General features: G+C 44.2%; 1 protein-coding gene across 2 annotated transcripts in view; it reads right to left on the reverse strand.

Moving 5' to 3' along the window:
- DGKI (diacylglycerol kinase iota) overlaps window positions 1-23130 on the reverse strand; it is a 431941-nt gene extending 408811 nt beyond the window's left edge. For both annotated transcript variants that reach the window (XM_021692768.1, XM_044919913.1), the window contains exon 1: window positions 22727-23130. In XM_021692768.1, coding sequence (XP_021548443.1) covers window positions 22727-23130 — 404 coding nt within the window. The remainder of the gene's footprint in view (window positions 1-22726) is intronic.
- Between the last annotated feature and the right edge of the window lie 554 nt (window positions 23131-23684).

The raw sequence follows: 23684 nt of genomic DNA on the forward strand, positions 1-23684 counted from the left end.
CACTCAGGTAAACGGTTTAGTGGGTAAGAGTCTTCCATGCAAGACCGGTGGGCAAATGCTTAAGAAGAATAGACAACACTCCCTCTTCCCTTCAGTTGCTCCTGGAACTGCTACTCCACCACCCAACCCCAGCCCTGTGACCTTTTAGCATACCAGCCCCAAGGACAGTCTCTGGGGACTGTGGGTCTTCCTGGCTGTCTCTCCATTGTCTGGGAAAGCCCCATGACTGAGCATGGCCTCTCCTACTTGCGAGAAAATCCAGCCAAGAAAACTAGCCAAGAGATTAGCCCCCAGCTGGGAGCGGCTCTAGGGGTGTGGCTGTGGGAGCCCCGACCAATCTCCCAGCACTGTGCAAGGGCCTCCCGTTGCCAGGAATCAGTCTTTCCAGCCCACAGCCGGCCTCCTCGGCAAGCGTCATAGCATCATAGCTATCCACCCTTCCCATGGGGCCTAGCCCAGGGAGAGCTGCCCCTCCCCAGCTACTGCCAATTTACACCTCATTAGCAACAGCCTCTCCCCACTGACAGTCCCTCCGAAGTCCCCGACCGAGCACCTCCTTGGTGCTAAATGAACTCTGGGTGTTTGGGGAGGATGGCATCTGAGCTGCTAGAATGACAAGGCTCAGGGCTTCCCAGAAAACCAGGAGAGCACAAGCTATAGACAGGAGACAGAGAACATTGTGTCTGGCAGCGACCAGTGGTTTGAGGTTAGGAGGTACTAGAAATCAAAGGGACGTTTTGCGACTTTAGTTGATGGCTGCAAGGCTAATGGTGAACTGAATGAATGGAAATGGATTGTGGCAAAAATGCCCCAGGAAAGTGACAGGAGGTATCTCCTTTACTTGGATGCTTGAAAAATAATGCAAAATTACCACCCCTTCCCATGTCACAGAGAGTTGGGACAGACAAAAGGCCTAAGGAAACTCCTTTAGATGAACTAAAAACATTATTGCCTGTTCAAAAGTTCTAAAGAAATACACTGATTTGTCAAATTTCCTATTGTTCTTACTGAGGAAGAACACAGTGAGCAACTTCTAGTTCACCGTGGTGAGTTGGACACATACCTCCATCCCAGCTCCCTCTGGAAATTCCCACTAAAATGAAAGTAAAGGAAATAAAAGACATAATTTCACAAGAACAAAGAAAACAGGCAGGATGCCAGCAAAAGGGATGACAAGATATTTGGAAGCTGGAGAGTGAACTGCGTAGAGGTGATTGAGTGCAGGCAGGACAGAAGATGCTGGAAATTAAGTATATCAAAGAGGGAGAAGCAAATGAGAGGTGGATTCTCCCCCCTCCCCCCAATCAAGTACAGAAAAGCTCTGGATTAGAGGTGTGAGGTACAGTGGAAGGTCAGGCTGGGGGAGGGGCCTGAAAGTGAGCTAAAGGCTTTACAGAGACTCCTTAGAGCCCCACCCTCAGCAGCCTGGTGGCTACTCCTGCCACACACAGCCAGAAGGCTGGAGACTTAATTCCTAAAGAGACCAAACCAGAGAGACCCAGAGACACCAACCACACCTGGGTTTGAGCCTGAGCGCCTCCACTGAGGGCCGAGAGATCCACCAAAAATCTATACACTGAATAGTAAAAGTTCCAGCCCCAGAGAAGTAACAGGTGTAAACCTCTTAAAAGGAAAGTAGGGCATTCTCCTCAGAGAACTGAACAGAAAACATTAATGCTTAGGATTTTCCCAGTAAAGCAAACCACATCCCCACCAGTCACTCCATAGTGAAGCTTAGTGGTCTCACAAGTGACATACATGTGCACACCGAGCTTGCATGCAGCCTTTTGGGGCCTCTCCCTTAAATATGGATGAATCATCAGATATTTGAATAGAAACCCCAACATGAAAAGAAGGTACTAACATAAAAAGAAAGATAATTTTTTTTGAAAAAGAAAACAGAGTTAATATAGACCAAAGAAAATGTCCAAAAATTATCATTAATATCCTTAGAGAAATAAAAGAAGATATTAAAACCATGAAACAAGAAGAGTACTATTAAAAAAAAGAACTCTGGAAAATAAGAAAGAACTCTTAGAAATTACAAGTAGGATCACAAAAAATTAAAAATCCAATAAAAGGATGGAAAATACATGAGGAAATCCCCCAGAGGGCAGATAAAAGGAAAGGAGAACTTTTAATAGAAAAGAAAATTAGGGGACTATTCCAGTAGATACAAGACTATATAATATAAATTCCAGAGAAAACCAGTAGATAAAGGGGAAAATAACACCAGAAAATTGCTTAAAACTAAAAGTTTTCAGATTGAAGAGATCTAAAAAGTTCCCACACCATGAATATATACACCTATGTTAAGGCATATATTCTCTTTAACTATAAAGAGAAAAAAAATTAAACCCATACAGCATGAAAAAAAACCACCCACCAAAGTTATTGAGAACCAGGTGGATTTGGACTTCTCAACTGCAACTCTCGGAAGCAGAGCAGCAACCCAGAAACGCCCTCACCAGTCTGAGGTAAAATTATTTCTGATCTAGAACTCCATACCCTGAAAAACTCTTGATCAAGAGTGAGGGCAAAAAAAAAAAAAAAAAAAGAAGGTATTCTCAGACATGAAAGGACTCAAAATATCTACCTCCTATGCACCCTGTCCGAGGAAGCCACCTCCTGGGAAACTTTTTTCCAGTTGGTCATCTAAAAATATGATGGGGAAAAAAAATAAATAAAGAAATAAATAAAAAATATGATGGGAAAGAAGCTTATCCAAGAATGTGGTGGGTCCTGGTGCTCTTGAAATTGTTGTATGCTCCACCAAATGAGGCATAAACCAAAGAAGGACTCTAGGAAATTCAGAAAATGGGAACGAAAGATCGCTGTGGTACCCACCAGCCCAGAAAGGGGGGGATGGGAGGGAACCAGGACAGCTGTCTACTCAGAAACAAGGAAACCAATACATTACTTGCTATGCATAAACGCCACAGAAGATGGATGGTTCTTTTAAGAAGTGTGTGGAAGAATTAGAAACTAGTCCACATAAAAATATATAAATATATATATATATTTTTTAAAGATTTTATTTATTTATTTATTAGAGAGCGAGCGAGAGAGAAACAGCATGAGAGAGGAGAGGGTCAGAGGGAGAAGCAGGCTCCCCGCCGAGCCGGGAGCCCGATGTGGGACTCGATCCCAGGACCCCGGGATCATGACCTGAGCCAAAGGCAGTCGCTTAACCAACTGAGCCACCCAGGCGCCCTGAAAATATATTTTTTAAATGAGACCAATAATACAAGGAAGGAAATGTCTTCAGTAGCACACCGGATGGCTCAGACATACAAAAGATTTACAAAGTCAATAACAGAAACATTTATGACCAATTTAAATAAAATTGTGATCTGAGCACACTGGAAAGATGAAAGAAGAGGTGCATGCAGACGGGACAAAAGAGAATGAAATCCTCACCTTCTCATAGGAAACAGTTGAGAGAGATTACAAGAACACATCATTTATAAACAGAAATGTGGAATCCAGAAGGAACAGCTAACCCGTCACAGCAGCTCTGGGGAAATGGGAGTTGATGGGAGAAACACAGAGAAGGGAATCACTGATTTGTTATAAGCCTGCGCTAGTTAACTACGAACTATGCATTAAGCTATACTTACATACTTACCTTGATTTAAATAAATGTTATATTTACAAAAGAAAACAAAAGTCAGTTCCAGTTAACTATGAGCTAGGCATTAAGCTACACTTACGTACTACTTTGATTTAAATAAATATTGTATTCAAAAACTAAAACAAAAAGTTGGCTAATCCTCACACACCTGCATTAGCACATCTCCAAAACGATGTGTACCATTGGCAAACCTATGTTCCAGAGCTGTCGTGAAGAAATGTAATTACCCTGAGAAGTTCACAAGGTCTTCACGTCATTCCATGGCAGATGGCACACACATGATTTAGCATGGTGGTAGCGTGGTCATATCTTGCGTTTGGACAGGGTTTACAATCTACAAAGTCTACAAAGTGCTTATGTCATTCCGTGCAATCTCCACCATCATACTGTGCAGTAGGTATCACCAGCCTCATTTTTCAGATGAGGACACTGGACTTCAGAGAGAGTGAGACCTCTCCTAGGGCTAGCAAGCGACACACAAACAAGGTAACCCCATTTTCGAACACGCACACACGCACACACGGTAGCAGTATTTGCCAACAGGGATAAACAACGACACATTAACAGACTTATTTTCTAATTTTATTTATACCTTTGTCGATTTAGGACAGTGAAGAACAAACATTTTTGAAAGAAGGCTATTGGGGAAAAAAAACCTGAGGGTCACTTTTTTTTTCATTTAAAACAAAAGTGGCTTCCCTGAGTAACATGGAAAGGAATACAAAATTCTGCATCTTAGAGTTTACTATTATCAAATCCAATTATGACATTGTTTGGTAGTCTCTACTTTATTAACAAGTGGGTTTGTTGAAAGGTAGACAAAGAGAGTTTTCTCATCTTAAGCCTGAAATTAGTTTGCAGGCTGCGTCCCCACATCAGACAGGTCACGTGGGGCTGTGGGCCCATGACTACTACCACTCATCACTCTGGGTGGCCTTGACCCAAGCTCCTACTCCTTCCTGCATGCTAATATTGCTTTGAGCTCTAAGTTGCTCTCTCTTCTACCCAATTTTTCTCTATTTTCCATTTATATGAGAAAAATGATGATTTTCCAGAATGCAGAGTGTGGGCCAGCTCTTAGGCCTTGAAATACAACGTACATAATGCAGAGAATGAACTGGGCATCGTCCTAATCCTTCAGGAGCAGGCATGAAAGCCAGGGGACAGAATGGGTCACACTGACTTCCCACCACAATGCTGCACTCCATTTACTGAAGATTAGGTCTAAAAAGCGTGTGCAGTTTGCAGCTGAAAGTAAGTCTTTCCTGGCTGCAAAATTATCTGTATTTCTATCAACTGGTCCAGCCAATCCCTATTCACGTAATAGTGTTAGACAGTGACAGTCCTCTGACAGCGAACAATGTTTAAGCTGCTCAACTACTATTTTCTAATAAATTCAGAACATACATTTCTCTATTAATTTGTTCAGTACTTTCTAGGTATTGGAATCTGGAAAAAAAAAACTTTCTACTTCATTAACAAAATTTCACTGATGTGATCTGGGGAGTTTCTCCAAGCAGATTAGGAAGAAAGTTCCCAAGGAAGGTGGGTTGGGGGATGGGGTTTAAGGAGGGCGCTCATTGTGATGAGCGCTGGGTGTTATATGCAAATGATGAATCACCAAATTCTACCCCTGAAACTAATACTGCACTATATGTTAACTAACTAGAATTTAAATAAAATCTTGAAAGAAAAAAAGAAAGTTCCCAGCTCTAAGACACCCTAAACTCCCAAATTTTCACTATGGTTTACCTGGATAGAACTTAGGACAATATTGTCCAGCTACAGTATTAACTAACGACATCAAATCTAACTACTTATTTACATGACTTGATGTAAAAATGAGTTTCAGTTTCAGGCTCTGAGTATATCTCACATTCTCCTTACTCGATCTTTCCCAGATTTTCATGGATTTGGGATTCACCCTCCTTCCTCGTGTCCTCCTTCCTCCTTCCTATTGTCCCAGAGGCATGAGAGGAGCATGGCTCTCAGCCACTATGGCCACTGCAGAGAGAACAGGGATCTCCCTTCCCTCTTCACGCCCTGAGGGAGGGAGGGAAGCTCTTGTCCACTCGGGAAGGTTTCATGACCCAGGAGGGGACAGGTGTCACTTTCCCCACAATGGCTTTTGCAGAAATAACAGTGTCTCTAGAAAGAGGAATTAGCAATGGATCCAAGAAGAACAAGGACTTTTCCACATTTGTAGCCTCACCTCTCTGCCCCAAAACCTCCAATGGCTCTCTGTTAACTACAAAATTCAAATCCTTCTGATGGCATTCAGGCTTCCTGTAATGAGCACTGAAGTTGCTCTTCTTGCCTCACCTTTCACGACGTATCTCCACGCTCAAAGCAAAATTATCCCACAATTCACATGGCTGCCCCAGTACCTTATTCATTTCCACCCCCCAAGTCCTTTCTCATACAGTCCCTCTGCCCTGCTTGTTTTCCATACCTTTCCTCCTTGTGCCCTCTCTTCTCTTGTTGGAATCCTACCAATCCTTCAAAGCGACTGTTTCAAGAAAACTCCCAAACAGAACTAACTTCTCTCCCCTTCTCTGGTGTTTCTACAACCCAGAAATGATCACGTACATCACTTTATACCTGCTGTTCACCTTTGTTCAAGCTGCTGACGTCTAAGAGGTACAGAGTAGATACAACTCCTAGTAAAGATCCTTCATGTGTGGATTTCCAGGTCGTGGAGCCTATTGAAAGCTTCCATTTCAAAAAATTCAAATGGCTGATTTCAGGGGCTGTTGAAAAGAGAGCAGAAGCAAATGGAATGTGTTCCAAAATTCTGCTCCTAGTTTTCCATTTGGAACTTAAGGGTATGTTTCCTCCATTGAAGCAGGGATATGAACAAATTCACTTAGCCATCCCCTCTTCCATCTTGAAGGCATGTTTAACCGTTTTCTGCTCTAGAAGATCTTTTTCCACTCTTCCATCTGATGTAGGTCCCCTTCCTCTGGGGCCCCCTGACCATCCCTCCATCTTGTACTTACCACTCTGTATTGTTACAGGTCAATTCCCTGCCTCTCCCTCACTAGACCATAAATTCTTGATAACAGAACTTCTTACATCTCTTTTATTTCTAGCACTTAGCATAGTATTTGGCACACAGGAGGCACACAACACATTTTTTATTTATTTCCCCAATAAGTTATAATCAGTTTGAATCAACTTTAAGGTAGAAACCATATATTATTCGGCTCTGGATTCCTCAGCAAGGGCTTGAATAGTGCTTTGTGCATATAGCATGGGAATATTCCATAACTATTCCTATAAAATGGGTAAGTTTTTGTCCAGGGAACTGCTCATGTTATAAAACATAGGTGAGAAAACCCAATGATTCTCCCCTTGATGCCTTTTTTTAGTACTTTTTCCTGATTTTCAATATCAAGACTTCAAAGAAAGCACTTGATGCGTGGGAGAGCCTCAGAGACCAGGGAGATTCATGTATTTCATTTCTCATGTTCTAAAGCTTCTCTTCTTTTCCATTTCTCATCATCCTCACAAATTATCTCACTCCCTTCAGCTGAGGATGCACATTACTCAGGTTATTTTTAGAACACCCTTGTGTGCAATATTGGCAGTTCAAAGCACCAGAGAGAATCCACCAAACACACAAGGAGTCTCCTGGGGTTTTTGCTTTGTCCTTGAAGCTCTTTTCCTAGTCTCCTAAGGTCTTTCCTGTAAGAACCAGGTGAGCCACAATTAAAGGTTCAAGTCCATGTATTCATGTCCATGCCTCCCTGGCAAATGACAATAAATATTTATTGAACATGATGAGAACTAATGTTAAGAATAAAACAGGGAGCATAATAAGAAATTTCTGTGACACAGAACCTGAAGCTACACATCCGTATTCCAAGTTCATACCCTGAATCTTGGACATGCCTTGCCAAATTTCAGGAATCTCCTGATGGAGAAGCAGTGATGCTCTTCCCCCACCCTTCACTCTGGCTCCAAATACAACTACAAGCTGAGCTAAGTATTCTTTTTTTTTTTTTTAAGATTTTATTTATTTATTTGACAGAGGGAGACACAGCGAGAGAGGGAACACAAGCAGGGGTAGGGGGAGAGGGAGAAGCAGGTTTCCCGTGGAGCAGGGAGCCCAATGCGCGGCTCGATCCCAGGACCCTGGGATCATGACCTGAGCCGAAGGCAGACGACTGAGCCACCCAGGCGCCCCTGAGCTAAGTATTCTTGATGGCAGGACAGCCAGTCCACCCAAAAGCCACAGAACTTGTTCCCTCCTGCACAGAGCTCTGTATTTCTGGCAATTTGCAGGAGGATGAAGCTTACAAAGAAAAAAGAGGACAAATTTCCTGCCCTTACCTGTATGGAAATCAGTCACTACTGTAGTGAGGAGGAGAGAAACATGTGACAAGCAAAATGACAGAGAACACCCAGAATGACTTTCCTCTTTCTCCTGCCTTCAATGTTCTCTTCTTCCTACTTACACCTCTGAAGTATAACTTCGTAATTAGAGAACTGGACTTCTTAATTCAAGAACTGTATCATTCAACGTTGTCATTTAAGGATGACTGGCTAGACGTTTCTAGGGGTTTGATAAATCAGTGTCTTGACACTAATCTCTTAAAGAAGCACTGTTCAATAGACCTGTCTTCAGTGACAAAAATGTGCTGTTCACTATGGTGCCTACTAGTCACCGTGGCTTTTAAGCACTTAATGTGTGGCTAGTGTGACTAAAGAATTGGATTTCAAATTTAATGTATTTAATTTCTTCTGCTAGGCACATGCAGTTAGTGTCTACTGTATCGGGCAGCCCTCGTATCTGAAACAGTAAAATGCTATCCTCTGGACAAATAAATAATTTTTTGGCCACCAATTAGAGGTTTAGTCAAAGCACAGATGGATTTCTTTATAAGCTCTGTGTCAAAGCACTAAAAGAAACTTCACCAGGGGCACTTGGGTGGCTCTGTCAGTTAAGCCTCTGCCTTCGGCTCAGGTCATGATCCCAGGGTCCTGGGATCGAGCCCCACATCAGGCTCTCTGCTCAGCGGGGAGTCTGCTTCTCCCTCTCCCTCTGCCTGCCACTCCCCCTGCTTGTGTGCTCCCTTCCTCCCTCTCTCTCTGTCAAATAAACAAATAAAATCTTAAAAAAAAAAAAAAAAGTTCACCAAAACCTCACAGACAAATAGCTTAAGCCAGTTTTAGAAGGGTTGACCACAGGCATTTCTCCATCAGCAGCAGGGTCAAGGGGAGGGCGATGCAGACATAAGCCTGAAAAATAGAGATAATAGTAAATAGTTCTTAAGAGAGAGCTTGACATTTCTTATTTAGGAAAGAAGAGAGAAAGGGACTCAGGGAGGGAGGGAGAGAGAAAAGGAAAAGGAATCTGGAACATTCTAGAAGTGCTTGGTGTCTGAAATAAATATAAAACATGCCAAATAAACATTTAGCCAAACTGAAATGACAAACCTGAAGTGAAATGGCTGCAAACTAAGCAAGGTATTGGAAATTTCATCAGTAAATTATCGAATTGGCAACCTGGATATTTGGCTTTTGGAACAAGTTTAATAGCAATTGTCCTGAACCCATGCCAATCCATATACTCACGGCAGCCAAAGGCCATAGCAAGGAAGCTAAGTCCCTAGAGCCATACCCATATACACAGAGGTTGTGCCCTGCATTAGGACACCCAGAGGAGGAAGGCATGTGGAGACTGAAACCCACCCCTAAGTGCTAGCCACCACATGCTAAATCCTGGCTCTGGGGCTGACCGAGCTCAGGAGTAAGGGAGGATTTTTATTAACTTGTCATTTAGACTTGGAACCTGTTTCTAATTTGAACAAAGACACCACATGTGCTAGTGGTGGCCCTGGTTAGACCACATTTTTAATTTACTGCTCAATTCTTATGAAGAAAGCCACGGATAAACCAGGATGCTGTCCAATTAGGGACAGACAGAACAGTGGCTTTGCAATCACCTTTAGATAAGGGATTAACTGAAGAATAAAAGTGGAGATGCTTTAGTCTAAAGAAACAGAGGGCTACAGAGAAATGTGATACCTGACTTCACATACTTGAAGACCTATCATATAGAAAAAAAGGGAAGGGTTAATCTGAATATCCCCCAGAAATGCAAATATAATGCCAGTAGGCAAAAAATAAAGAAGTCAGGTTTAGCCTCAACATGGAGGCAGCATGGGATCATGGGGAAAAATATTAAGCCTTGGGTAACTTAGAACTGAGTCTGAATCCTGATCCCATCAACTAATACCTCTTCGACTTGAAGCAAATTACTTCCCTCTGTGAGATTCAGTGTCCTCATTTGTAAAATAGAAATAACTAATTCAGACAGTTGTTATAATAATTAAATAAGAGAACAACAAAACAGGAGGCACAAAGTACCTAAGTCATGCTAAATATTCATTAAATGGTAATACCTTATTTTTCCCTATAACAAAAACTTTACAATTAGACGGTACATCACTCTCCCTAATGTAGCCAAGAACTCCTGACATGGAAGACATTCACCAGCCTCTGCTGGGGGACCATTTGCCAATGACACTTTATCAGTTAGGTTTTTGTTTTTTTTTTTTTTAACTTAAACAAAAAGGAAGTTCATTGGGAAGATGTTGGATTGTTCACAATTTAATCGAAAGGCTAGGGGATCCATGCTTGGAATGGACAGCAGCAAGGGCAGCAGGAACGGTCCTACCAGGGAACTGCTAATGGATATGAACAAACTGGCACTCCCTTTGACAGCCTTTAAGAGGTCAAATCCAAAAGAGTCTGAATGTCCAGACTCAGGTCATATGCCCTAAGATACTATCAGTGCGGTAAGAGGAAACCAGCCATGACAGCTTCCAAAGACCTCACTGGCCTCCCTGGTGCAGAGCCAGGTACCTTGATGTACAATCCCACAGGCCTGAACACAACAGGAGAGAGGTGATTCCCACGAGGAAAACAGGGTATATCTATACATTCATACTGGGATATAGCACACAGCAATGTTTAAGGACACTGGCCAACGAGTTCTCCTGACATTCAAATCCTGGCTCCATTGCTTGCTAGCTGTGAGGTCCTGAGATGGTACTTCATTACCCTGTGCCTCAGTTTCCTCTTCTGTAAAACTGTAAATGGTAATAGCACCTACCTCATAAAGTCATTGTAAGAATTAACTGGAATAAAGTATACAAATCATTTAGCACAGTCCCAGCACATATAATAAGACTTCAATAAATGTTATTGTTGCTACTGGTAATATTAATATTAGTAATGCTGAGGATACACCACCGAGCACCTCAGAAGTGCTTTTTCTGAAAGACACGGAGGCTCTTACCCTTCTGTGTCTTCATGCCAGGGGAGACGTCCTCTCCTTTCCAGACCTCTTGACTTGATTTCCCCATGTAGATAACAATTTCCTCTAACACCAGAACTGCTTCACTAAAGCCCTTTTAAGTAATTGTAAAAAGTGCACAATGAAACGTATGAGAAGCATTAATTGCTGGAGAGATGCTAAAAACAACTATACTAATGAACCCACACCACAGTGGGAATAACTGTTCGCCATTTGTGGATTCATCCATGTATTATTTCTTCTGAACATTACTTTTAGTTCCTGGAAGAGGTACTTTACCATAAATGGGAGGGCAATTTACTGGAAGTTAAAGACCAGCTTCCAAGCATCCCATCTGCTCCGGGAAAGAGATATTTTCTCTCAAATGGCTTGGGGAGGGGACTGGGGGAGTGGTGGTGTGCAGCGCACACTTAGAAAACAACAAAGTTTGCTCCCTTAAAAACTCCCATGAAGCAGTTTGCTAAAGAAAATGTATTTGTCTAGATACACATAAATTTCACAACAGTCCATATAAGCTAGGGCAGAAATGACAGAAATGCCTGGAAAAGCAGGGCCATGGGCTTCCACACATGGATCATGCAGCCTTCAAAATTAATGATAGTGCAAGCAGAAAAAATATATCACCTGACAGCTCTGGAATTTGACAATCTCCTCTTCTACACACATTACTATAGAAGAATCACACACATCCATGTCTTAGATACATGCCTTCCTCTATACTCACATGCTTTTTGACGATTAAACTCCAAGACTTACGCTAGCCATGTACAGTATTTTATCTTCATTTTTAAGAGCCTTCAGTTGCCAGCAAAATCTCAATACAATGAAATCTTGTCCACGATCCAACTTTTCGCTACAACCAAATTACATTCTGTGTCACGTTACTCCAAAAACTTCGAATTCTAAATTATCCAGAACATTCCATGGAGATGGTCTCAGTTAACGTCAAATACGCCCTCAAAAGCATACCTGTTTGGCAGTCGTGTTTTCTGGAGACACTTTCAAATCCTTAAAAGTGCAAGGAGCTTGTGGGTGTTGCGCAATCTTAGTCACAGATCAAGGGGGTTTGGTTTTTTGGTGATCAGCTATATGGAATTTCCTCCTCATATTCAACAAATGTGTTGAGGTGCCCACTTCTCCCCTTAAAATCCCCAAGCCACAGGAGCATACGCTACATGGAGACGTGAAATGCGGTTGCTGTAAAAACGAAATGCTATTCTTGGAAGACCTATGTCATTGCTCGAGCTGAATCTCCTTTACAATGAAATGGCTTCTGCTTAGCAACTAATGCAAAGGAAGAAACTGAATATTTCTCTTCCCACCCCCACCCCCCAGTAGAAGGAGTGTTAAACATAAACCATTCTACTGGTGGTTTCACGTTTTTGAATCTATGGAAAGAGTAAATGAGGTTGACAATGAGATCATCCTCCTTGTCGATGCGATATGGATGTGATAAGCCACCCAGCGACCGATTCCAACTTAGCCCGTTGTGATGAACAACGGAGATAAATTCAAGTAAATAAAATTAACCAAAGGGAGATGTTGCTGTCGACCTTCCCAGAGAGTGGTGCACGGAAGCAGCACCCCGAAGTGAAAAGAACGTGGGACTTCACATCCAAAAGCCAGCCTAAGCCTGGCAGTGCCCCTCATTGGCCCGTGGCTTTGGGATCCTCAGTTAGCAGTCATGCCTATTTCCTGAAATGTACAACGGCTGTAAAACCAGTACCTACTCCACCTGTTGCCTAAGATTGTTCTGAGAGTAAAATTAGATCAAGTACATGAAAGCAGTTTATAAATGGTAAAGCCCGAAGAGCGCCACACACATTTTTATTATAAGGGCTTAAATTTAGTCGGTATTAACAGTGTAAGAAATCTCCAGAAATCTGTCTTTAAAAAAAAAAAATCCCTTAGATTTTGTTATAATTCCACACTGGCTCATAGAAAGCTTCTGTTTTAATCTTTAAATAGCTTTGTCGTCTATTTTTGAACTAGAGATTTATTTTGCTAAGAAATTCTGAAGGTTTTCTTCAAACGGGAAAGAATGACTCAGGTTTTTAAAAATCATCCTTTGGAACTTTCTAGGTGAGTATAACAGCACACATGCAAATACTTATGAATTCTGAAGGGTGTTGTTCTGAATAAACTTATCCTGCAAGTACTTACCGCCTGAATAGGCCCTCCAGTTAAAGGTGAAGACTCAAGTCTCCTAAGAATACTTACATATAAAACAAAATCCAATGGTGCTTCTGTGCCATTTCAACCCCATAAGGTACACATAAATCAGTGCTAACTTCTTTGCTGGACCCCAAGCCATTGTAGCGTTAACCAATCCCCTCAAGTCCCACTCTGCTTCCAAAAAATCACAACGTCTTGTACTGGAAGTTGAATTTGAAGGAGGGCGCACGTACTGGGCTATCATCCCTGCAAATCACTTCCCTGCCCCAGGAACCTGGATTTATTCCCCCATCTCAGGCAACGGAAAATTCATACAGTTGTAGAAAGAGCCACCAAGGAAAGCTCAATCTCGGCCCCCCTATAGCTGCCGGTAGAACAGAGCTCTTCGCAGAGCTGAGTCGGCAGGAAAGGAATTCCTGCTCTGTCGGCCCATCAGCCTGTCTCTATGTCCTGCTAGCCATGTACAGCGTTTTATCTTCGTTTTTAAGAGCCTTAAAAACACACCTCTCCACACCACCACTCAGGACTGGCTGGACCCACCAACGTGATGGGCCCCACGGGTCTCTCCTCTCAGGAGACCGTGAGTCTAATAAACCATCAGATGGTGAAAATAGGGCTGTTGGCACACAGGGAGTGGGAAAGGGTAAAAGAAGAACCAGAGTGAAAAACTGCATTAGGAAAGCAATAGGCAAATAAGGGCATGGATCTTAACTCTACCATTTCACTAGCTTTGTGACCTCAGGCAACTTGGTTAAACTCTAAGCCTCGATACCTTATCTGTAAAATGGAAGTAATAATAGTTCAGACTTCAATGAGGTGTAAATGAAATACTATCTATAAAATGTTTAGCAGCTCTTGGCACCGAGTAAACAATAAAATCGGTACCTTATACTGACTAATAGTCACAAGTAGGTAGTTAAGTAAATTAATACTTGCAGTCCAAGTCTGAACCCTAAGAAGAGCTTGTTTCTTCTCTTAGCTGCGCTGCACGAAAGCTTTGCAAGTCCGTGGGCTGTCTTTGCTGCCTCGGGGGAATGGTCTTTTAGAGGCCACTGGGAAGGACGGGACAAGTGGTGTCTGCTTGTTTGGGGCCCCTGTGAGAAAAGGCAGGGTAGACCAGGAAGGCTCAGCGGCCCCATGGGTGTTCCCTCTGCCAGGGAAGATCATGCTCTGAGGCTGCTGGGGTTCAAGGTTTTTCCACTTCCTGTCTTACTTTAGATGCTGAGGACAGTGCTTCAATTGGACAGAGACAAAAATATGCTATAGCTTAGTCTTTGCATGGAGAGGGGGCCGATTTAAAAGGAAGAAACCGTTTTAAATCAGGCTCTTTTCTCAAAAACCCCTACAGGGAATGCTCTCCGTCTCAGAGAGAGACTGCCTCAAACCCGGTTACATACATAAGGACAGTGATGAAAACACAGTCCTTTCAGTTTGAAGAAGGCTCCAGAAGTTAGTCTCCAAAGTGATACATGGAACCCTTTCCAACTGCTTCCGCATAAGCTTATATAAAGCCCCCTTTCATCTTTAAACAAATTGCTTTCAAGTGTTTTTAAAACAAAAATGTATTTTTCCATAGGATTTTTAACATCTTGCTGACATACAAAGGAATGACACTTTTTAAAAATGTACTTTGGATTTTTCAAGGAGTCTATTTTCTGGCTATTTCCTGAAAATCTACATGATACACAAAAGCAACCAAACTGCCTTTCCTTTGCCTTTTGTAGAAAAAAAAAAATGAATTAACTTCCTCAGTACTTATTCCACAGTCCTGAGCCAGTTCTATTTGTTCAACAAATATTTAATAATCACCTACAATTTTAAAAAGTAAATTCTGTTGTTTGGCCTAGTTGAGAAAACAGACAGAACATCCCAGAAGGCTGAGCCTTCCATTTCTGAAATAATCCAGGACAGGTAGCACCTGAGAAGCTTTTTCTCTGATTGCCAGGACAGGGCAGCTGGCCATTGTCTGGACACACAAAGCAGACACCATTGAGCCAGGCCAGCAGAGAAATAACCTCTGTCCTGCAGTCCCTGTGACAACTCTATTTCTAGGACCTCTGTCTTTATCTACTTATCTATTCCTGACACTTGAAGCTCTCAGACCCCTGTTACCCAATCCTCCATGTCTGGCTTCCTGTTCCCAAACGACTGGTTTAGGGGTGTGGGCCACTGTGGTTCTGCACACTCACCATGCCCATCTTCTCTGACCTTGTCTTCCTTCCTACTCCAACTTCCACAGCACTCGGGGGCAGCTTGGTTCCCTCCACACCCTCTGGGTAAGAGTCAACTCATTTTTAATAAGTTGTGAAAGGCAAAGTACCTATTCTATACCTGGGTGAATGCCAAAACTTCTAAATGTTTTCTAAAACTTCTAAAACTAAATTAAATGTTCAACATTTTGAAGAATAAAAAACAAATCTCCTCCATTGGACTTAAGTATGAAAGACACCACTCAAACAAACACTCATAGCTTACTTTGTGACGAGGAACATTATGAGTATCAACCTTCCAACAATCCCACAGGCTGGGGTACTCCTATCACTACTATTTTATAGAGGAGGAAATTAAGGCACAGAGAGATTAAGTAACTTGCCTGAGGTCACACAGCAGGCAGAGACAGACGGAGAACTGAACCCCAATAGTAGGGCTCTGGAGTCAGGGCTGTTAACCACAATTCCACCTGTCTCTCATGACATTGGAGAGTAAGAACAATGAGATTTGGTTGCCGTTTAATTCTTACTATTTTAAGCTTTGACTGTTTCCCCACTCCATCCAGCAAGTCAGACCATTAATGTTATAGCTTAAATCAGAATTGGTTCTTATCAGAGAATTATTTATGAATCTGTAAAACTACCAGCAAATCTCCACTTAATGCAAAATGCAGGGAGGTTAAGGACTACAGAAGTCCCTGTCAGAAAGCTGTTGCCTTTAAAAAACAGTATTTGATCCACTTCAAAGGCTCATAAAACCTCAGGGCTGGAAGGAAAGACCAAGAAAATTCATCTGTTAAGGCCCTTCTTCCCACCTCTGCCCAAGCACAGCCCCCTCCCTCAGCCTGTGCGCACACACCTGACGATTTGCTTTTTCTCTAGAAGACCAGAGCAGTGCTCACGCCCCCTCCCTTTGAACGCTGTGCTGTCAGGACACTAACCAGCCATCCTTCAAGTGTTCTAAATGTACGTGAATAAAAAGTAGCCGGTGCTTTTTTGAAGGATTTGTTATTGCGTTGAGTGAAAAACAAAACAAAAGCTCAGAGTCACTAAGTCGACAAAGGAATTCTCCCTAAAACAACTTTTCCACCAAAGTCGATCAGGTGAGCTGCAAGGACAGAGTGAGAGGTAATACAGCACGGAGGTTGCTGGAGTCACAACCCGGGGCTGGCCAGGCAGCTGTCAGGACCAATTCCAGAAACGTGGGACAGCCATCTCTCTGCTGTCCCTAGTTCTAATCACAGGAAAAGGAGTCCACGGAAAAATTCCCCGAGAGGAAATCAATGATGCCCCCTTGGAAAGGGATGAGACAGACAGAAAGAGAGCCAGAGAGCTAATTAGTGCTGCTCAGAAGGCAAATTAAGGCCTTTTCTTTGACAAGCTGCAAATAGCTGGTTAAGTCAGAGCCCCGCCACCCCTCCCCAGCCTCCGACAGCTGGCTAAACGGCTGATGCAGGTACTCACACAGGAAGTTGTAAACAGAAACAGAGTTCTGGGCTGTGGGACAAAGTGTAAATGAGAAAAAAGCAAACCTTTCTTTTAGTAGAAAGGAAAATCACAACTGAGACAGACAGGGAATGGTAAGAGAAGTCATTTATTTAAAGAAGGCAATTAAATTCCTTCATCCAATAGATATTTGTCCAACACCTACTGAGTAATAAGAACAGGATTCAGAGAGTCAAATGGCAAGGTGCAATTGGCGTCTTCAAAGGAGCTAACAACTTAGCAGGGAATAATAGTAACTGGAAAAGTTAACTCTGTGCTGAGTCCTCTCCATAAAGTAACTCGTGCAATTCTCATCACAAACCTCGAAGGTAGGTATTATGATTACCCCATTTTAGAGATGAACATGCCAAGCCTGAAAGGGGTTACATAACATGCCCAAGACCAGCTAGAAGGCGCCAGGTTCAAATCCTAGTCTAATTCCCACAGCAGAAAATTACAATGAAGTCTGAACACAGCTTTTTGAAAGTGCCACGTGAGGACATGGGAAGACCCACCACCTATCACAGAAAGTGGACACTTTGGAGCTTACTCCTCAGAAGGAGTTTGCCTGGTAAACAAGCCAGAGAGGAATTATGGGGGCATTATGTGCAAGCAGACATAACTTGGCATTTTTAATTTCTTTAATCTTCTTCTACATTGCATTGGTTTGTTAAGCTTTGCAATAGGCAGAGCATTCCAACCAGTTCAAACAATTCCAACAGTTCAAATAGTTCCAGCCAGTTCAAACAATGTGAAGTTACTCCATTTTTATAGTTATTTCATACAAATTAAATTTCAAAGAAAAAAGAAAGAACCCTGCAGCTTAGACTTTGTTTCGCTCCTTACCTTCATCCCCCAGTTATCCACCATTAATTTGGAGCATGCCAAAATAAAATTAAAATTATAAGGTCTAAGAACTAAAACTAAAATTATAAGGTCTCAGAAAAAGTAATTAGGATCAGTGTTATCAACATAAACCCAAGTAAGAAAGCAAATGTCATGTCAACATCTAGGCAATGGTCCTTCCAGATGTTTCCAGTCTCACACAGTGAATGCCTCTGAGCCCACTCCAAGAACAACTCAGGGTTGCCTGAAGGATGTGTATCCCAGAGCCCAGCCCAGTTGGACAGGGAAGATGTAGCCAGCCTGGGCCCTCCGTGGGAGTCCTCATTTCTCATATTAGAGAGTGAAATGTTCCAAAGAGCTAGCTCTACTCTAATTTAATTTGACCCTATGAGGCGCTGTTGTCGTTGCCACAGCAGAAATGAACACCAGCAAAACTCCCTTCAACTCCTCCTCCCCCTGATGCCACAGGGTCCAAGGCTGTCACTCTCCCATGGTAAAAACCAAGCCTCTGGAAGATCAACTAGAGCAGATTAAGTACTCTGGACGATGGTTCAAGTTGGTGTCCTGATTGAGGAAGTCAACACTTAGCCAAGTCCTAAGTAATTATTGAGGAAGGAAACATTAAATTAGAACCAAAGTTTTCATCTGATCCTGAAGCCTCTAAATAGTGAACAAATGTATAAAACATAAAAGAAATAAAATTGATTTACAAAGGAGGATGCTGCACACTGATAATCCAGGAGAAGCAAACTCCCCCCCACACACAATTGATTCTTGTGCAAAAAACAAAAAAAACAGGGCACATGCAGTCCTATTTGGCTTTCTACATCCCACTGGTCTTTCTTATAATCACATAATCTTGCTTTGCAGGACAAAACAAAAATGGAAATACTATGTTCTTATCATCAACCTGCAAAGAATAATAAATCATTTTTTACCGAGTTGTCTAACCTAGGGACTTTAATCCTTCCTGCTGGCTCCTATCTCTTACCAAAATGTCCCTGTAAGGAGGGTTTGGCAGTATCATTCTGGTGTAAAAGTAGAGATGCTGAAGCATACTATCAGCATCTTAGAAGTAATGGTAGTTGAACATCTTCTTACCAGCGAAATCACACCCCATCGTTTATTTTGGGCTGCTCAAAGAGGTACACACAGGCCAGTTCTTCACTGGATCTAGGTTCACCTACATAACATCTGTGTAATTTTTATTCAAAGGCACATAAAACTCTAACATGGGTATCTTCATAATGATGGCAGGTGTCATGTAGGTGGTTTTGTTCTAAGAAGCAAAACTAATATATGTTTTGGTGATCATTCATTTACATTCATTTTCATTTCTGAAATAGAGGAGGGATTCCTTAAAATTATATAGCCAGAGTGATACGACCCAACAAGTGTAAGCGATAATATATAATAACCCATGGCGTATTACAGAGAAGGTGAAAGAACAGATCACACTGCACACACACACACACACATGCATACACTTACACTCCACACCACACAAGTCTGTGGAGAGACTTCGAACCTGAAATGAGTGTCTAGGGAAGCAGAATGTGGTCTAAAGACAGAACCCTTTAGAGTCAGATCTGGGTTTCCAGTCTGCCTCTCACCCAAGCTCTATACCTCAAGTTCATTGTCTATAAAGTAGAAATAACCATAATCACACCATAGGACTCTCATGACAAGTAAATAGGATGGCATATGCACAAATAGTTACTTCAGTGCCTGGTACACGGAAGACAATAAACACCAGCTACCCTCTCCTTCCCCTCCCCTGTGTATTTCTGAAAGACTTTTTTTTTTTTTACTAACTTAAATGGGAATTCTTACAGCAGTTAAAAAAAAAAAAAAACCAGTTCCTACACATTATATAGTCGTTGGCACATATGTATCATGTTGCAGCACCATAATTTGCAAAGAAAAAGGAAGTAGTAATTTTAAGAGAAAAGTACCAGCTCACTTGCACTGCCTTCTAAAACCTTCAGCTTCACAGTCTACAGAGACTATTTGCTCTACGGGAGCAGAATCTGACATAAAGGAAAATTCCTCATGGGAAAAATGGCTCCCCCCCCCAAAAAAGCCAAAAAATAAAAGATAATGAGGGGAAATCTAGGGGTATATAAAGGAGTTTATTTTACTTAACAAAGTAAAAGTCAAGCAAAATGAATAATCTGCCTCCAGAAATGGTTATTTAAAGGCTTTTTGTAAAGGGCTCTAGTTCCTAAAAAGACAGGAGTCACTGCATATGCCCACCCACTCCTCATTTATTTTTAAAATCTAGCTTATATGTTCCTTAGCAACAGAAGGAGCAGATGAGACCCCCCTACACACACGCACACGCACACCCTCTCCCCAAGCCCCCTTCTTCTTTCCTGTCAAGTGTCATTCTGCAAATACCCATGTTCTTCAAAAGATATTTTTTACCCACCTGCACATCTCCTCTTCCCCACCTCAAACGACCCCCCCTTATACAAGCATCCATACTTCACTCTCCAACCGAACCCCTTGGCTCAGGCTCCATCCTGTGAGGTATTCCCAACCTCTCACCACAAACTCCCACCAGGCACTGTCCTCAGGTGCCCCCAGGAGCGGGGTGGTGTGGTCCTCCCTGAGGAGCCAATGCCCAACTCCGGCCAGAGTCGTACTTTCCTCACAGACCACTTATTAACCCACTAACAAAATGGTCAAGGCCCCAGCTACATCTGAATCAAGCAGGAATGGCTGCCATGGCGAATGGGGAGGCCATTCACCATGACTCTAAAAAAAATAATAACAGTAATCAAAATGGAGACACTCTGAGGGTTACCCAGGACAAATGTGGGCCAGATGAAATCACCTATCTTTTCACTCTCTTTCCTCTGACTTTGGGACCACCTGGCCTTGTTTGGCTGGGCACTGTTTATGAGCTCAAAGATCAATTATTTAGCCTTTGGGAAAAAAACAGGGCAGCAATCCTCAGATATTAATGTGCTTAAATATTTCTTGAGGAGGCTGTTGAAAATTCCCACCCACAGACTGATTTTGTAAGTCTGGGGCGGCAGGCATTTTTAACCAGCCACCTGAGGTGATGCTGATCCAGGTGGTTCCCTGAATTGGAGATTGTAAAGCTTTATTTAAAAGGAAATGTTCACAAAGTGGGATCCACCCCTATGGATTGTAAGGCAAATGCAGTATTATTATTTTTATTTTATAAAAAAAAATGCTGTGCCCAAGTCTACGTTTGTGTGTGCACACACTTACACATGCATGTGTATACACTTACACATGCATGTGTGAGCATGAAATCCAGAAAGCCATGTCCCACTCACACAGTACCCAGGTCCAGGAGAGAGACTCAGAGGATGACCCCCGCCAAGAGGCAAGCTGGAATGATTTCCCTTGCAAACCTGGGCTTTGCAGCCCTACCTAGTGTAGTGAGGAGTCTGATGAATACCAGGAACACATGAGAGTTTCTCAGCTCAGGAGCCCAGACCCACAATGTGCTTAATGTAATCAACTGCCGTCCAACTCACAGTTCCTAAATTAGGCTGAATGTAGTCCCTGTTCCCCTAAGGGCCAGGCAGGCCATCATTACTAGGAAGTAGAACTGCCCGTGTCCTAGCATACCTCCCTAGAGCTACCCCACTCTCCAGCACCTGTCTATTTTTAGAAACCAAAAAATATAAAGAGAAAGATTCATTTGATCCTGATCTACGTGAGTAACTAAAAGAGCAAGTCAAGTGGGAAACTCCCTCAATGCACAGCGAACAAAATGCACGCGAGGGATGCAGGAGCAAGAACCTCACCCGGAAAACCGTTTCCGAGTCATTAGAAGACAACCAACACTTAGACACAGAGCCCATGCCCCAGTGCCTGGGGCTTCCTGTCCAGGCAATGCCTACGGGGATCCCAGTGATTCACACACATGCCCCCATAAATACAACATACACCCTCACAAACCCACACACCTCTGTCATCTGCTTTTGCTTACATAACAGCACATGGTGGGGCAGGCTTAATACTTCATATGGGCTTCTGGAAAGGATTGCTGGCTCAAGGGAGAGGGTCACAATAATGTTGTTACTGACCCCTTTTCAAGAAATGCTCAGAGCCCTAGCAAGTGCAAATTTTTGTAATTCTATGCTTATGTATTTTTTTGGCTTTAAAACTAGCAAAGCAGTAAGGGTAATCTCTGAAACTCTCTGAACCTCTCAAAATCTTTATTCTTGCCTGGGGATGGGGGTGGGGAGGAGCCGCAGAGAACCTACTGAATCCTCATTTCTTATTTTTAGATCCTGAGACAATGTGGGGTAATCTTTTATCATAATTTGGTGGCCATTTACCCTACACTGTCCTTGTCTCACAAATGTATCCATCCTCAGGGGCAAGCGTGGTCCCATTCTCGCACTCACCCCTGGCTTGCCAGTGGGTCCCTACCTCCTCCTGCTGGGCACACCCAGGGGTGGGGAAGAGAGCATATGTACAGGTAACCCCCTAACCAGTTGGGTATCTACAGACTTCGACCCACATCGACCCTTCCTTCATGGGTGATTTCGGTGCAGGGCCAACTTCGTAAGGATTTCTCTTCAGACCGTGCTGTTCTATCCTGCCTGTAGGGTGATCTCAACTATCAAGTTAGTGCCAAAGGTTCATCCAAGGAAATCTAGAAGGTAGGGGGAGTGGTTAGAGATGACACCGGCTTAGGGACAACTTTGAAGACTTCTCTCAAGAAAACTAGGCATCTCCATCTGTGTCTGCACCACCCCCCGCCCCCGCTCCGGCGCACACACGCATTTTTTTGTTGTTCTGACCTCAGGGACCCAGTCTTCTGTCCTGTTCCAGAGGGAAACCGGGCGCACCTAGCTTCCCTCCAGCCCAGAATGCTGGGATGAGAAGAAAATACATCTCCCCACAAGGGGGAGAGAGGAAGAGAGAGCGAGAGAGAGAGCGAGAGGGAGAGCGCGCCAGGTGCCCCCAACTCCGGGGAAGCGCCTCTGTGAGGGGCGAGAGCGGGTCTCAGCCCCGCGGCGGCACCTGTCTCCCCGCCGCCTCGGCTCCCGCGCCTACCTGTAAGAGACCTGCTTCCGGAAAGTTAAGTTCCTCAGCTTCTCCTCCAGCGCCTCGTCCTTCTCCTTCGGGCCGGCGGCCGCGGGCTCTTCCAGAGCAGCGGCCCCCACCGCCGCCGCTGCCCCCGCGCCCCGCGGGTCCGCGCCGCCCTCGGCGCCCAGGCAGCAGCTCCCGGCGCCGCTTCCGCTGCTGCTGCCGCCGCCCGTCGCCCCCTTCTCCTCTCCCGCCGAGGAGCTGGGGTTCATGGCGACCGCTCCGGCGGCCGCGGAGGGAGCCGAGGCGGCGGGGCGGCAGAGGCCGGGCCGGCTGACGGCGCGGGCGGCGGCCGCCGCTGCAGGAGAGCGAGCAGGTCCGCGCGCCGCTGGCAGGGGCAGCAAATGGCAGCCCCTTCCCGCAGCATCCATCCGCGGCTGCACCGCACCGGGGCATTGTGGGAAACTCCGTGCCTCCACTCCCCCTCCCCGACCAATCAGAGGCCACCTCCCTCCGCCCCCCTCTGCCTCCCCTCTGCCAACGCGCGCCCTCCAGGCCCCCTGGCCTTTTCCTAAATCGGGGGCACGAGCCAGAGCTGACCCTGAACTCTGCCCTGAGGCGTCGGGCTGCGGGAGAGGAGGACTGAGGGAGGGGACGAGGAGCCGCCCGTCCGGGCGCGGGGCGCGGGGCCCGAACCCAGACATCGGGAGAGGGGAGCCCCGGAGGGAAACTCAGAGGGAAGCGTGCCGCGCCCTGGTTAATACACGAGACGGCTGGGACCGGGACTGGCGAGGTGCCCTGCCCAGGCAGTCGGCCCTTGAGCGGTAGCGCCCACCTTGGTCCCAGGGCCCTGGTGCCCAATACCCGATGCCCCGGGCGGCATTCTCTCCACCACCGCTCGCGGCTTGTGCGGAGCTCGAGCCAGGCAGGAGCCGCCCCACGCGGGAAACCTTGGGGGATGTAGGAACGTGTTCGGTGCGAACCC

This window comes from Neomonachus schauinslandi, chromosome 12, assembly GCF_002201575.2.
Source record: "Neomonachus schauinslandi chromosome 12, ASM220157v2, whole genome shotgun sequence".
In the NCBI taxonomy this organism is placed as follows: Eukaryota; Metazoa; Chordata; class Mammalia; order Carnivora; family Phocidae; genus Neomonachus; species Neomonachus schauinslandi.